Consider the following 16,462-nt stretch of genomic DNA (forward strand, 5'->3'; position numbering starts at 1 on the left):
AGATGAAGAAATTAACATTTAGGGAATATAAATGACTTAATCACTGTTACTTAATGTAAGTGATAGAACTAGATACCAAATTCAGGTTTTCTTATTTCAAGGCTGATGTTCCTACTATTTCACAGTTCTTCAGGTAAATGAAACAACAGGGGAGAGGGTTATTTAAGGGAGTGATTTAGCTCATGAAAAGAAAGAAATAATTGTTTAATGGTGCCCTTGTTATTTATTTTTAGAGACATTGTAAATCTAAAGGATGTGATCAGTATGCAGCTGGAAGATACTACCACTAGCAAAACTTTTTGCAGCCAATCTTGTCTTTCATCATATGAAGAAAAAAGAAAACCATTTGATACCATATGTACTAATAGCATTCCAGCCAAGTGCAGCATGTGTCAGAAGACTACTGTTGTAAGTTGCAGTATTTCTTAACCTTGAGGGACTCTGATTATTCTGCTTAAATATCAGAGTTTTTACTAAGTCTTTTTTTTAAATCCTAGATTCAGTATGAAGTAAAATACCAGAACATGAAACGTAGTCTTTGCAGTAATGCCTGTTTTTCAAAGTTTCACTCTGCTAACAACCTCATCATGAACTGTTGTGAGAACTGTGGAGCTTACTGTTCCACTAGCTCTAGTCTGTTCCATATACTTCACATGGAAGCACAGTCTCATTACTTTAATAGTTCAAAGCGTATTACAGCATATAAGCAGGTATGAATAAAGATCTATTGCATAAAGTGAGGACCACTCCATTTGAATTTGATTGCATAAGACTCAAATGAAAAATGGAAGGTTGAGTTCCTTCCATTAGTTGGCTTGTGAATGTTTCCACTTTAGGAAACTGGCAGTATAGATTTTAGTACCATTGGGAATATTTTTCGTTGGTAAGATGATGAAGGAGATGATATAAAAGACTTCTGACAATTGTTTTTCACATAACAATTCATGATAAATGCTGCATGGAGATTTTCCTAAAGAATCTCAGGGTGATGATCTTGTCTTGAAGAAAAGGCAATCAGAAGGAAGCTTATTTATAAGTTAGATAGCAAGCATAACAATAGTCTATTGGTCAGTAGGACTCAACCACAGAAATGTTTTTTATTTTTAATTCCATGTATTTCTTACACCTAAGCAAGGTTAAGATAAATCAAGAATGTCGCATGCTTTTTTCTGAATCAGGAGTCCTAGTAGGCAATAAACCAATGAGAAATAATCCCCTATTTCTGATAGGAGAGCCTTGGATGGGTGGCTCTGAGAGCAGAGAAGCTGGCCCTGCTTTGCAGGACTAAGTGAGCTGAACACAATAGTGGTCTGAGCCCCTTACATGAGGTGGACTGTCCCATGTCTTGCTCGTTCAGGTGACACTTTGAGACCCAATTGTATCCCTATAAATTCTTCCTTAAAAACAAGCAACTGAAGATGGGAGTCTTAACAAGCCACAGTTCAAATAGGTCATTTGTGAACCACAGCTTTTCTATGACAGAATGCCCACACCACGAGAGTACCCTGCCTTGGGACCAGAAATGGGAGAACAGAGAGCATAGAACCCTTTGTCTGAAAGCAGTTAATGCCATTCCTTCTTTTCTTTCTTTACCCCTCACACTCAATAAATAGACCTTCTCCTGTTTTTAAGAGCCTGTATTTGAGTACTCAGTTATTCAGCATACGTGATGGGGCACGGCTTATTTGGCTAGATGAGTTAAGAAGCACCACCTAACACTATGCCCTGCTGCATTTAAGATGTTGTGTGATTGTGATAATGTAGAAAATCCATATTGTTAGTGAACTGTAATCAAGAATTAGATTCCTCGGCGGTCCAGTGGTTGGGACTCTGCGCTTTTACTGACAAGGGCTTGGGTTCAATGCCTGGTCAGGGAACTAGGATCCTGCAAGCCGCACAGCGTGGCCAAAAAAAAAAAAAAAATTAGTAAAGCACTCCAACTTATGAATCCAAAAATGCAAAAATGGGGTGGCTTTTTATTTGAAAAAGTTGATTGGTATAATTGTAATTATTTTGGCTACGTCTTTTTAAAAATTAATTATTTATTTATTGTTGCATTGGGTCTTCACTGCCACGTGTGGGCTTTCTCTAGTTACAGTGAGCGGGGGCTACTCACTGCACGTTGTGGTGTGCGGGCTTCTCATTGTGGTGGCTTCTCTTGTTGCAGAGCATGGGCTCTAGGCACGTGGGCTTCAGTAGGTGTGGCACGCAGGCTCAGTAGTTGTGGCGCATGGGCTTAGTTGCTCTGCAGCATGTGGGATCTTCCCAGACCACGACTCAAACTGTGTCCCCTGCATTGGCAGGCGGATTCTTAACCACTGCACCACCAGGGAAGCCCCCAAAATTCTTAAAAGTATAAATTTCTGGGTCAACATACAGGGATACCTTAAATATTGATAGATATTAATGTTTTGTGAATCTTCTCAACCACTGTGCCATCAGGGAAGTCCCTGGCCATATCTTCTTACTAGAGTACATTAGTTAAGTATTAGCTTTCCCACATGAGTAATAAATTAGTTATAAATTATACCACTATTGTTGGTTAATGTAAACATTGGTGAGTTGCTATATTTCGTAAAATATGAAAATTCCTACTAATAAGGGACAAAAATAGTAATTTTCAAAATTACCCTCTACTTTTTGTTTCATTGTTCCTTTGCCAATATCCCATTCTTTCCCAGAAAAAGAAAATCTATGTAATGTATTTTCATTTGTCTTTGCACTTCGTGTACCCCTAAAAGCTGTTCCATTTCATCGTCGTTAGTGTTAACTTAGTATTAAGTCCAGGAATGATGGCTCCTGTTTCACCCGAAAGAGTAGGTGGTGAACCTCCCCGTTTTCTATCCTTTTCCTTTGCAACCTTACTGCTTACAGAATGCACTATGTTCTGTACCTCTTACTGCTTGTGTGCTGCTTTCTTACAACGTGCTTGAATTTTCACCATGAAGTTAGGCTAGCAAAACAGTGTTTCCCACAGCATCTTGTAATGTGTGTTAGGCACCCTTTTTTGGCTCCTCCTTAGCACCAATAAAAGGCTTTCCTTAGTTGATGCCCAAGTTGGCATTAAAGACAGACCTGTAATTATAAGACTTTTGTTGATTTGTCCAGTTGGCTTTAGTTGCCTGGGATGATGAACATCTTTTATGACCACTTTCTTCATTGCTTGCATATGTATTGTTATAGCTATTAATATACCTGACAAATAATACAAATAGTTACCTAATAGATTGATCAGTTTCCTTTATTTTAGTCATTACAATCTATAAGTGCCTTTTTTCTGTTTTTAAGAAAGTGCAAAAATATGACTTCATTGTTATTATAATGTTTCAACTAAGCAATGGTTGTGAGCATATGTCATGTACCAGGAATATGAATATTATTTTACTCTCTAACAGAAACCAGCCAAAACACTTACATCTGTTCTTTGCAAATCATTGAAACCCTCAGACGAAATGATTGAGACTACCAATGACTCGGGGAAGACAGAGCTTTTCTGCTCTGTTCATTGTTTCTCTGCTTACAGTAAAGCTAAGATGGAATCTTCTACAGGTACTATTTTTTTTTTAGCAGTTACCAGAGATTTAGTAACTGTTGAAGAATATTACTACTTTCCTTTAATTTATAACCTTGATTCATTTCTAAATTAAACTGACTTAAAAGTCAAAACAATCTAAAACTTGTTTCAAAGAACAGTTTCCAGTATTTTTGCATAAAAGGAAGGCTACTTCATCACCAGAGATTTAATATTTATTTGTAAAGATTGTCATATTAGAATATAGAATCTTCTAGTTAGCCCTGCTTTGTAAAAACAAGGCTATTAGTTACATATTTCACATGGAGTAGAGCTAGTCGGAAATACTTTGATGTTCACTAATAGAAAGGGACAGAGAATCCAGAGCCAACTGTGTATTCTATCAAAGAGCCTCATATAGGACCAGTGGTGCTAATTTCATAGACGGTGGAATGAATGATTCCCCTAGGGCTTGTGCATCATGCAGACTGGCTTATTATAGAAAGCTCTTTAATACTAGCTTAGACACCAACCCAGCTCCATTCATATTGAGTTTATGAATCCTGGAATGGTTAGAAATGATAGCCATTAGGAGATTCTCTAGCAATGTTCTTCATGGGTAATTTCACAGTAAAGATTTGCTTGACAGTTCAAGCAAATAGTATAAAAGGACTGATAAACTGCATGCAAAGGTAAAAGATATAAAATGATGGGAAATGTAAATTATCTGTTTAATGTTGATATTAATCTTATCCTAAAGAACCTGGATATTCCTAAGCCCTAATAAAAATTACTCCAGTACCCACTAATACTTAAAGCAATTATTGATAGATATTTGCGTTATTCGTTGAAACACTTGTAATTAAACAGTGCTTTCTGATTGATTGATTCTGCCTGGTTTATAAGATATCTTTTAATTTTTATCAGTAAATGTTTCCATGGTGCATGATGCTTCAACAGATCTCCTTTCTCCAAAGAAAGATACAACTCCAGTTATAAGCAATATAGTGTCATTGGCAGATACTCATGAAGCCCTGCCCGTCATGAACTCTGACGTATTACAAGGTAAAAATTGATGTGACGTTCTTTGACATATACACTGTTTTGCCATACTTGATTAGAATATAGAATCTGTCTTTAAGTTTTCTTTTGGTTGCCTAATATGAAATAAGCAATTATATAGTTAATGATGCTATTTTATAGATTATGGTATAAGATCTAGAATTTATGCTTTATTTTAACAGGTACAGTTTCTTCAGTAACAGCAAATGTTGAGGATGTAAGTTTTATTCTTAATTGTTTTTGCTACTGTCTTTTTTAAGCTTTCTTTTTTAAACATATTGTGCATGTCTGTATTTGAGCATATTCATTCCTGATTTGATCATAGAGCTCAAAAACGTAGAGCAATAAACACCTTCACGTTCAGTTTCCCAAATCTCAAGTTTGACTTGAAATTATTAATAAGAATACTAAGTTATAAATAATTGTTAATGTTTGCCCCTAGTGGAGCTCATACTGTTACTCACCCATTGATTTTTTTGTTATTAGAATGGATATGTTCGATATTTTAATTGATTATTTGAAAACTGTTCAAAGAAATGTTATTTTGTCATTTTCTCCCAAGATTTCTAAGACTTCACCCAGTGAATCAAGTAATGGTGTTGCTAATAGTAATGTGGAACAGCCAAGCCTTGCACCATCTTCATCAGTACTCAGTCAGCATACAACTGGCTCCAGTATAGAAGTACAAAAAGATCATGTGTCACACCAAGATGCTACAAACAGTATGAAATCCATGAAAATAAGAGATGGACTACGTCACCCAAAATTTACATCCAAAGTACAAAAAGTTAAAGGTAAATCACGAAGTATTAAAAAATCTTGGTGTTCAAATTTTCAGCAATTAGAAAACAGTATTAAAAAGGATGTGATATTCTGTTATTCGTGTCAGTTGTTCTGCCAAAAAAAATTTAGCTATGGAGGAGAGTCATTTGCAGCCCAAGGAATTTCCAATTGGAAAAAAACTCTGGAAAAATTCAGAAAGCATGAAAAAAGTGAAATGCATTCAAAGTCATTGCAATTTTGGAGGGAATACCAGTTTTGTGATGAAACCGTTAATGACAGTTTATCTAATCATTCAAAACAGATTGAGGGAAATAAAAAGTACCTAAAGCTTATAATTGAAAATATTTTATTTCTTGGAAAGCAGTGTTTACTCTTAAGAGGAAATGACCAGTCTGTTTCATCTGTGAATAAAGGCAATTTTTTAGAATTGTTAGAAATCCGAGCAAAAGATAAAGGAGAAGAAATATTTCGACTTACGAATTCACAAGTTGACTTCTACAATAGTACACAAATTCAAAATGATATTATTGAAATAATAAAGACTGAAATGTTACAAGATATTGTAAATGAGATCAATGTCTCCTCAGCTTTTTCAATAATATGTGATGAAACAACTGATAGTACCACTAAAGGGCAATTCTCAATTTGTGTAAGATACCCACAGAAAACATCAAAGGCTATATTAATTAAAGAAAGATTTTTGGGTTTCATAGATGTTGAAGAGATGACTGGGACCAACTTACACAGGAGTATTAAAACTTACCTGCAGCAAATTGGAGTTGATTTGGATAAAATACGAGGCCAGGCCTATGATAGCACCAGTAACTGGAGGGGAAAATTTAATAAAATTGCAGCAGAATTCAAGAAGGAAGAGCCAAGAGCTTTATACCTGCATTGTTATGCACATTTTTTGGATTTAGCGGTGATTAGGTTTTGCAAAGAAGTAAAAGAGCTCCGAAGTGCTCTAAATACTCTCAGTTCTTTGTTCAACACTATTCATGGGGAAATGTCTGTAAATTTTCAAAACATTTATAAGCTAAGTCAAAACAAAACATGCAAAAAACATACATCACAATCATGTTGGACAGTCCATGATCGTACGTTACTATCTGTGATTGAGGGTCTTCCAGAGGTTATTGAAACACTGGAAGTTCTATCAAGCCATTCTTCAAACACAAGTTTAGCTGATGAATTGAGTGATTTGTTGGCATTGGTTTCCAAATTTGAATTTATCTTTTGTTTGAAATTTCTTTATCGAGTACTAAGTGTTACAGGAATTCTTTCCAAAGAGCTTCAAAGTGAAACCATAGACATTTTTTCTTTGTCTTCAAAAATAGAAGCAATTTTGGAATGTTTATCATCTGAAAGAAATGATACTTATTTCAAAACTATCTGGGATGGAGCAGAGGAAGTATGTCAAAAAATAACCTGTAAAGGTTTTGAAGTTGAAAGGCCTTCATTTCAGAAAAGAAGAAAAATTCAGAAAACAATAGATCCTAGCAATTCAGACAGTATGTTTTTTCCTACCTCAACAGAAGAACAATATAAAATTAATATTTATTACCAAGGCTTGGATACTATATTACAAAATTTAAAATTGTGTTTTTCAGAGTTTGATTATTGTAAAATGAAGCAGATTTCAGAACTGTTACTTAAATGGAATGAACCGTTAAATGAAGCAACAGCTAAAGATGTCCAAGAATTTTATAAACTTGATGCAGACATCATCCCAGAACTTAGATTTTATCGGCAATATGCAAAGCTCAACTTTGTCCTAGATTATGATTGCATCAGCTTCAGCAATCTTGGCCATTTGTTTATTCAGCATGGTCTTCACAATAATATTCCTTGCATATCAGTGCTATTATATATTGCTTTGTCTTGGCCAGTTACTTCAGCAAGTGTTGAAAATTCATTTTCTACACTGTCTCGTCTTAAAACATATTTATGTCATACCAGGGGACAAGAAAAGCTTAGTGGCTTAGCCCTAATGGCTGTTGAGCAGGAATTGGTAAATAAACTGATGGAACCTGAAAGACTCAATGGAACTGTGGAAAAGTTTATCCTACAGGTGAAAGAAATATAAAACTTGCTAACTTGAATTTACCTGAAAGAATTTTGTATTTCTGTTGGCTATCAGTTTTTATTTCAAATTTTTGTCTTTTAAGAAAAAAAGTTTTTTCATCAGAACATGTAACATTCACTTGGTTCAAAATTCATGACACAGAATGATATACAGTGAAAAGTCTCCTTCCCTTTTTTAGTACCCAGTTTCCCCTCCCAGAAGTATTAACTGTTTTTTAAATATCCTTCTGGAGATACTTAATCATAAATGTGCTGGGCAGTGCACATTGTTCTTCAGCTTGCCGTTTTCACTTAACATGATTTTTTGAGATTGTCCCATATCAGTACATAGAGTTTCTTGATTCTTTTTTTAATAATTGCGTAAGATTTAATTGTATGGATGTACCATAATATATTGGAGCAGTCCCTACTGACAAACGTTTTCTTTCCAGTCTCTTACTCTTGCAAATAATGCTGCATTTAATAACCGTGTACATAGGTCATGTTGCACATTAGTGAGTTGCTGTGAGATAAAATTTTAAACTCAAGTTATTAGGTCAGAAGATTTGTACATTTTTATTTTTCATAGATATTGGCCAATTGCTTTCTGTAAGGATTGTATCGTTTTATACTCCCACCAACGTGTGAGAGTTCCTATTTCCTCGAATCTTTATAAAGTATTAAACATTTTGATCTTTGCCAGTCTGTTAGTTGAATAATGATATGTTAATCTCTGTGGAGATTAAATCTCAATAGAATTTTTTATTTTCACTTAAAAATAAGGTTGCGTATCTGCTTGAGCCATTTGTATTTACTTTTCTGTGAAACCTCATATATTAAACATTAAAACGCTAAATATTGCTGTGGTTTTGGTTGACTTAGCTGGGTGACACAATAGGAATTCCTAATCTACTTTATGAAAATATGAGTAATTTTCAAATAATTCTGAAAGAAAGAACTCTTTCTGTCTTAACACTTTAGAAAAGTTTAGATAACAAGGGAAATGTGTTCCTCAGAGATTTGAAAGAATTTAGTGGTAGGTATATCTGAGGCTGGTTTTCTTTTATAACTTGTAATTTTTCTAGAAAGAGCATCTATTTCATTGAGTCCTTCTTTCAAATAAATTTGCATAGAGTTGTAGAAAGTATTCTCATAATTTCTTCTATATACCTATACTTGCTTTCTTCATTGATCTTCTATACACATTTTCTTTCTTGATTAGGCCAAAACTAGTGATTTATTTTATTTAGTTGTTTTCCATACACATTCTTAGGTTTATTTATCAATCCTACTCTACTTTTTAATTATGGTTTAATTTTAACATAAAAATAAAAGAACGTAACAATTAACATTTAGTTCTATTAAATCCTAACATTTTGCCATGCTCCAGATTTTTATTTCAGAAATAAAATATTATAGATTGGGTTAAAGCTCCCTTGTAAATCTTTTCCTGATAATATTTCTGTTTTTCCGCAGAGGCAATGATTATTTGGTGTGCATCATTCCATGCTTATATAATTTTATACTTAATACATAGCCTTGTTGCACATGATTGTAAACTTTATATAAAACTTTAAGTTGCATTGTGCTTATCTTTCTGCAATTTGCTTTCTTTCACTCAGTGTTGTTTGAGATTTATATGTGGATTTCTAGTTTGTTTATTCTAATTGCTGAATACCATTCCATTATATGAGTATACAAGTTCATCCTTTATTTATTTATTTATTTTGTGTGTGTGCTGAAATTTTTTTTTTAACATCTTTATTGGAGTATAATTGCTTTACAGTGGTGTGTTTCTTTTGTATAACAAAGTAAATCATCTATACATATACATATATCCCCGTATCTCCTCCCTCTTGTGTCTCCCTCCCACCCTCTATCCCACTCCTCTAGGGTGGACATCCTTTATTTAAATGGATATTTTATATGTCTGATTTTGCATTTTTATAATATTCCAGTGATCCTTTTTTTTATATAGTATGCACATTGAACAAATATTTATTGAGCAAGTACAATATACTAGATGCTATTCTAGCTGCTGGATATCCAGCAGAGAATAAATAAGGCCTTGACTCCGATGAAACTTGGCTTTCTAATGTGGAAATCCAAGAAAGATATTAGAAGAGGTTGCTTACCAACTCTTCATGTAGATAGATAGATGATAATACAGAAAAGAATATTTGTATGCTTCATAGCATAAAAGATGAGGCTTTGAGAGCTGTGGCCATCTGAGGCTTTACCCTACTGGCCCACAAGTTGGGAAGGTCTGTTCTAAGGTACTTACTTAGAGGTGGACTTGATGGGCCAAGGCTATGTGCATCTTCCACTTTAATTAGACTTCTCAGTTATACCATTTTTCTACTCCCACCCACAATATCTGTGTCTGTTGTTCCACATCCTTGCCAACATTTAATATGGTCATTTTACTCTTTTTAAAAAATTCATTGATTTCTACTTTAATAGAAGGCAGTTAATCTTTAGTATTCAATGCTTATTGCTTACATTTTCATTCTTTTCTGTTTGGTAATGAAAGTGCTTAACACTATGAACTTTCCTCTGAAGTGACATTTGCCTACCATGTGTTCTTCTCATTTTCATTATTTTCTAGCTATTCGCATTTGTGATTTCTATCTTACTGTGGAAGCAAGAGTTAATTTCAAGAGGTAGGGTGGTTTTTTTCCCTTTTTTTTTTTTTTACTTTTTTAATAGTCTACTATAAAGCCAGTAAAATAAGAGCTAGACCTGAAAAAGTAAAAAAGGATAACTACAGTAATTAAAACAGCTTTCCTGGGAATTCCCTGGTGGTCCGGTGGTTAGCATTCAGTGCTTCCACTGCTGGGGGCCTGGGTTCAATCCCTGGTCGGGGAACTAAGATCCTGCAAGTGTGGCCAAAAAAAAAAAAAAACACCACCTTTCTTTGTTGAATACCTACTATGTAACCTAGTACTTTTCTCAGTGCTTTATGTTATTTCACTTCTCACAACCTATTATTTTATGGGAGAAACTAAGACACAGAGGTTAAAGATCACATAATTAGTAAACAGTGAATCTAGGATTTGTACCCGGGCAGTGTGACTCCATAGCTCATGCTTCTAATCACTGTGCTATACTACCTTTTATATGAACTGTTATCACAGATATTCCTAAATAAAAAATTAACTACCAGAAGTACATTGAAGAATAGAAGATGACAGAAATAGCAGTGTATTTTTTTAATCTCCCAAATCCCTTCATAAAAGCAAAAACCCATGCATGGCATCTATAGCAAGTCTTGGTGACAAGGTATCCCCACAATCCCAAAATAAAATTAGATAGTGACAAACTCAAAAGCAACTGTAAAACCTGAGTAGTGCCATTTATCTGTATGGAAGGTCATGGATGAAAATCAGTGGGATGTCTGATGGCCTTGAGAATAGATCTCCCAAATCAACAGGTTTCCACTGGAAAGCATGGCTGGCCAATTTGAAAACTGCAGCCAAAAAGTGACCTGGAGATGCCAATTTGCAGGTGAGTTAAGGGGACTGTGCTAAATTCCAAATTTGTTGGAGTAATCTAGGTCCTTATGAGCTCTTGAAACTAACAAATGTAAGCTTCATTCCAAAACAAAACCCTTTCAAGGAGAAACTGCTGGGTGTATACACCAAATTCTGCAGGACAGGGACAATAGGGTCAAAGGAAAGACAATGTATAGTGTGAAGTGAGGGAGAGAGGCAAAGGAAGCAGGTCTCAGAACTAGGTCATTTATTTTAGTCACTTTGTGAAAATAATAGTATTTCATGAACCTTGAAGACGGAAAAGTTAATTCTGTCTCAAAAGTACAGGTAAATGTTTCACTTAAAACTTAGCAACAGAAAAGAATTGTGAAATATACAAAATTATAAGAATAAAGAACAGTAAATCCTTACAAAACAAAAATCTGTTTCAAACCAAGCTAAAAGAAATTAAATGATAAAAGCTATAAAAGAACTATAAACAAGAATTAGAAAAACTCAGATGAGTGGATAAAAGAAAGGTTTAAAAAGATAAATGACAAGAATTCAGGAAAGCATTAGAAATTAAAAGAAATAAAAGTCACTGTAAAAGTGAAAACTAATCTAGAAGGAACTCAAAAGTGAATAAACAATTGATAATCCCTAAGAGAAGTAGAGGGTGGAAATGGAAAGAAGGAAAATGTTTTAAATCAAGAGAAGAGTGATACCACATATTGAAAACCTGATATCCATATAAATAGAGTCTGCAAAGAAATCCAAAGCAATGGAAAAGAGCAAATACTAAAAACTATGTGCCAGTTATTACGCTATTGTCTATGCACCCACCTCTCTATACTCGGCTTTGTGCTGATCATTTCTGCTTTAGCAGGATTTATGTTAGCCTCTGCCAATAGGAGTCACTAGAGGGAGACTGCAAGTCTGAAGGAAAGGATTTGTTCCATCCTGTCTACTTTCTGTGAGCTTTATGTCTGCTTGTGGTTCTTGTGAGCATTATGCCAGCAATGCTGTTTTCATCCAGCACTTCCTTCCCTAGCAGCAGCTAAATCTGGTTGCAGTTTCTATTACACTTGCAGAAGCCTTATCGTCATGCTTCCTTCTGTCAGAGACACCCGCAGCCCCTCTTCAGCGATCTAGGTCTTAGGCCCAAGCTCAGAGACCAGCACCAGCATCATCCCTCCTCAGAGCTGTAACTTCCAGCTCCATGAGGCCCCTCTAAATTTAAATTCCTATCTCCTTTCTTTGTTCTCTCATCTCAGGATATTAGCTGCTACCTCCATAACATCTTGATGTTCTCTTTATCCTTTCAGTAACTTAGTTAACTTTATACTTAATGTGTTTTTACATTCTCTCTGTTCAGATAACTAGTATGGCTTCTGCTTCCTGACTGAACCCTGGCTGATGCACTGAATTCAAGAGAACTTGCTTGAAAGTAGAAAGACTTTATGTATTGAAAAGACACACTGTGCACCTAGGAACACTGACCCAGGATGGTCAGTGCCGAGTAATGGCCTAAAAAAAGAATGAAAAAATTTATAAAGGGTTTTTTGAAGAAAAAGTCCTTTGAGAGTCCATGCAAAAAAAAAAAAAAAAAAAGCAGGTATAGGGAAGGTAAATACGATTATTTTCACACTTTTCCATAATGCCACTCTATGCCAAAAGACAATGAAGTAATATGAACTTACTCAGGATTTTATATCCAACCAAATGGACTTTAAAGCGTAAGAGTCACAGGCTATCATCAGTATGCAAATTCATGGAACATTGTTTCCATGACCCCTACCTGAGGAATGTATTAGAATAAGGTTCAGATAACCAGATTGACTGAGAGGCATTGATGTAAAGCATGGTAAAGTTTTGCAAGTATTAAATGACGAATAAAATTAAAATAGTACCTTGTTTAATTAATGCATCTAGGCAATGATCATCAATGGCTGCTAACATCACTAATACAGCCAGACATTGTGTACTTCTAATGGACATATTCACCAGCTGAGATACGCATCCTTCTCAGAGGTCTGAATTTAAGGACTCTTCTTCCAGGCTTCTAAGTATTAATAATTCCAACTTCTCTTTTTTCTCCCAGTCCTAGCAGCTTCCTACAGTTGCTGCTGCTGTAATACCTTAGTGCTCTAGCCTTCTGGTTCTGTAGTTCAAATAACATGTGGTTCCAGTCTCCTGGCTGGACTTTGACTGATATAGCACTACCTATGAAGTAATCTTGCCAAATAATTTGATCTTGAATCTTATCAAGACCCTAGATCTAGCTGCATGTTTACTGGAAATACAGTGGGTCAGAGGAACATATTAAACAACATCAATGGGATTAACCAGCAAAATCCAAATCCTAGGAGACTGCACAGGATAAACAAAAAACTTTAACAAAAACTTACAAGGAAAAAATAAGATGGCAGAGCATCCTATAGATTAAAGAAGTAGGAGTCATGTCAATGAATTGCAGTGTGTAAACCATGTTTAGATCTTTAAGCAACTGTGAACAATGGATATTTGTAATGATGTTGTGGTTTTTTTTTTTTTTTTTTTTAAGTCACTTTTAGGGACTTCCCTGGTGGTGCAGTGGTTAAGAATCTGCCTGCCGATGCAGGGGACACAGGTTCGAGTCCTGGTCCAGGACGATCCCACATGCCGCGGAGCAACTAAGCCCGTGCACCACAACTACTGAGCCTGCGTGCCACAGCTACTGAAGCCCGCGTGCCTAGATCCCATGCTCTGCACCAAAGAGAAACCACTGCAATGAGAAGCCCACACACCACAACGAAGAGTAGCCCCCTTGCCACACTAGAGAAATCCCGGGTGCAGCAACGAAGACCCAACGCAGCCAATAAATAAAAAGTCACTTTTAGACAAAAATACTTCAGGAATTAGTGGATGAAATTACATGAAATCTAGGGCTTCAAAATAACGGGAGAGGGGGAGTACTTGAGGGTCAAGATGAAACAAGATTGTCCGTGATTTCATAGTTGTTGAATCTAGGTGATAGGTACATAGGGATTCAATATATTGTTACTCAGCTTTTATTTTTGGCTGCATTGGGTCTTCATTGCTGCACACGGACTTTCTCTAATTGTGGTGAGCGGGGGCTACTCTTCATTGCGGTGAGCGGGCTTCTCCCTGCAGTGGCTTCCTTTATTGCGGAGCATGGGGTTTTGGTGCACAGGCCTCAGTAGTTGTGGCTCACAGGCTCTAGAGCACAGGCTCAGTAGTTGTGGCGCACAGGCTTGGCTACTACGCGGCACGTGGGATCTTCCCGGACCAAGGCTCGAACCCGTGTCCCCTTCATTGGCAGGCGGATTCTTAACCACTGCGCCACCAGGGAAGTCCCTGTTACTCAGCTTTTACATGTGAAGTTTTCTATTATAAAAAAAATTTTAAGTGATGCACTATTACCCATTGCAGTTCATGTCAAGAATGTAAAGGTGTTTCAATATTAGGAAATTTATTTATGAAATGCAACAAAATATATCAAATTAAGAAAATGATATCAATATATACAATAAAAGTATTGATAAAGCTTTAACTTTTGTGCCTGATTTTTAAAACCTTGGTAAAATTAGAATTAAAGGTTTTTTCTGTTAACAATAAAATGTTGGTAATATATTTATTAATGTGTATGTATAGACCTAGACAATAGTATGTATAACATCATGCTTAAAGGTGAAATATTAGGAGCACTACCACAAAAGTATCAGAAACAAGCCATAGATACTATCAACCATCTTATGTAACACTTTTAATAAGATATTTTTAGATAAAGTAGCAAGAAATAATACAGAAAGATCTCATATATCGTTCACCCAGCTTCCCCCTATGGTAACATCTTGCATAACTATAATACAGTATCACAACAGGAATTTAAACATGGATACCATCCACTGATATTCAGATTCACCAGTTTTACATGTACTCGTGTACTTGTGTTTACTTTTATGCAGTTTTATCATGTATGGATTTATGTAATCACCACTATAGTCAAGATACGAAACAATTCCACCAACACAGTGCTCCCTATGATACTTTTATAAGTACACCAACCTTCCTCTCTCCCTTCTATCCCTAACCATTGGCAACTACTAATCCATACTCCATCTCTATAATTTTCTTTTCAAGAATGAATGGAATCAGAGCATATAGCCTTTTGGGACTGCTTTTTTCACTCAGCATAATACCCTTAAAATCTACCCAAGTTGTTAACGTGTCTAAGTAGTCCACTCCTGTTTGTCCCTGAATAATGTTATTGATGTACTTGTTTAACAGTTCACTATTTTTTTTTTTTTACAGTTCACGCTTTGAAGGACATTTGGATTGTTTCCAGTTTTAGACTATTACAAATAAAGCTGCTATGAACATTTGTATACATGATTTTTGTGTAAACATAAATTTTCATTTTTCTACTCTAAATGCCCAGGAGTACCATTGCTGGCACACACACAAAAAAAATTGCTGGTATAAAAAAAAAACCAACCAAAAAAAATGCCAAACTATTTTCCAAAGTGGCTGTACCATTTTACATTCCACCCGCAATGTATGAGCGATCCAGATTCTCTGCATCCCTTGCAACATTTGATGTTGTCACTACTTTTTATTTTAGCCATTCTGATAGGTGTGTAGTTATATCCCACTGGAGATTAGATGATAGATGATGATAGATAGATAGATATACCCCCATTAATTTGCATTTCTCTTAAGGTAATGATGTTGGGAATATTTCCATGTGGTTATTTGCCATCCTCTTTGGTGGAGAAGTTGGCCTCAGCTAGAAATATGGACAGTTCATCCATTATAACAGAAGAAAAAGAATATGTAGGTACAGGGACTTCCCTGGTGGTCCAGTGGGTAAGACTCTGCACTCCTCATGCAGGGGGCTGGGGTTCGATCCCTGGTCAGGGAACTGGATCCCACATGCATGCCGCGACTAAGAGCCCAGATGCCACAACTAAAGATCCTGCATGCCACAACGAAGATCCCACATGATGCAACTGGGACCCGGCACAGCCAAAATGAATAAGTAAATTTTTTTTTTTAAAGGAATATGTAGGTACAGATGTAGGTAGGTGGGGAGATATGACTGTAGAAGCTTGTGAAAGTTCTAAGTGTTTCTATTTTCTCAGTGAAACAGAAAAGGTCATCTTCTGAAAATGAAGATGAAAGAAGAGGCATTGGAGCTTTGAAGAAAGAGGATATGGCATGAAATAGAATTTAATAAAGATGAAAATCGTGTGATTGCTGGGCAGCAAAAAGGGATCCCTAGAGATCAGTAAGCAGACTTTAAAGACAGTCAATGTATATGGATTAGACAGAGAATTGGATTTTATCATGACTTTGATTTTTGCCAGATGAGTTCAGTTAAGCAGAAGGAAGGCAGAGGAGTTAGAATGTATGCAATGCCAAATTAAACTTATCAGTATTAAGTATCTACCAGCTTCCCGAGTGCTTACCATCTACTAGGAACATTAAAAAGTAGCAAAGTATTGAAAGTAAACTTCTTATCTCAATCCATTCTTATATCTAGGAAATGGTGTTAACTCTTCATTCT

General features: G+C 35.7%; 1 protein-coding gene across 9 annotated transcripts in view; it reads left to right on the top strand.

Annotated features, from left to right (window-relative positions):
• The window catches only part of ZMYM1 (zinc finger MYM-type containing 1), a 34,745-nt gene extending 19,458 nt beyond the window's left edge, over positions 1–15,287 (top strand). For 5 of the 9 annotated variants that reach the window (XM_024741463.1, XM_024741489.1, XM_024741472.1 and 2 more), the window contains 6 exons: positions 234–408; positions 498–710; positions 3,396–3,549; positions 4,439–4,576; positions 4,756–4,790; positions 5,136–9,146. In XM_024741463.1, the coding sequence (XP_024597231.1) occupies positions 234–408; positions 498–710; positions 3,396–3,549; positions 4,439–4,576; positions 4,756–4,790; positions 5,136–7,442 (3,022 nt within the window). In that variant the 3' untranslated portion in view covers positions 7,443–9,146. Of the gene's footprint in view, positions 1–233; positions 409–497; positions 711–3,395; positions 3,550–4,438; positions 4,577–4,755; positions 4,791–5,135; positions 9,147–15,207 lie in introns of those variants that run through there. The other 4 variants (XM_024741531.1, XM_024741504.1, XM_024741522.1 and 1 more) reach the window with 4 other exon arrangements.
• Positions 15,288–16,462: the final 1,175 nt, after the last annotated feature.

This window comes from Neophocaena asiaeorientalis, unplaced genomic scaffold (genome assembly GCF_003031525.2).
Source record: "Neophocaena asiaeorientalis asiaeorientalis breed wild unplaced genomic scaffold, Neophocaena_asiaeorientalis_V1.1 scaffold804, whole genome shotgun sequence".
NCBI classification, from domain to species: domain Eukaryota; kingdom Metazoa; phylum Chordata; class Mammalia; order Artiodactyla; family Phocoenidae; genus Neophocaena; species Neophocaena asiaeorientalis.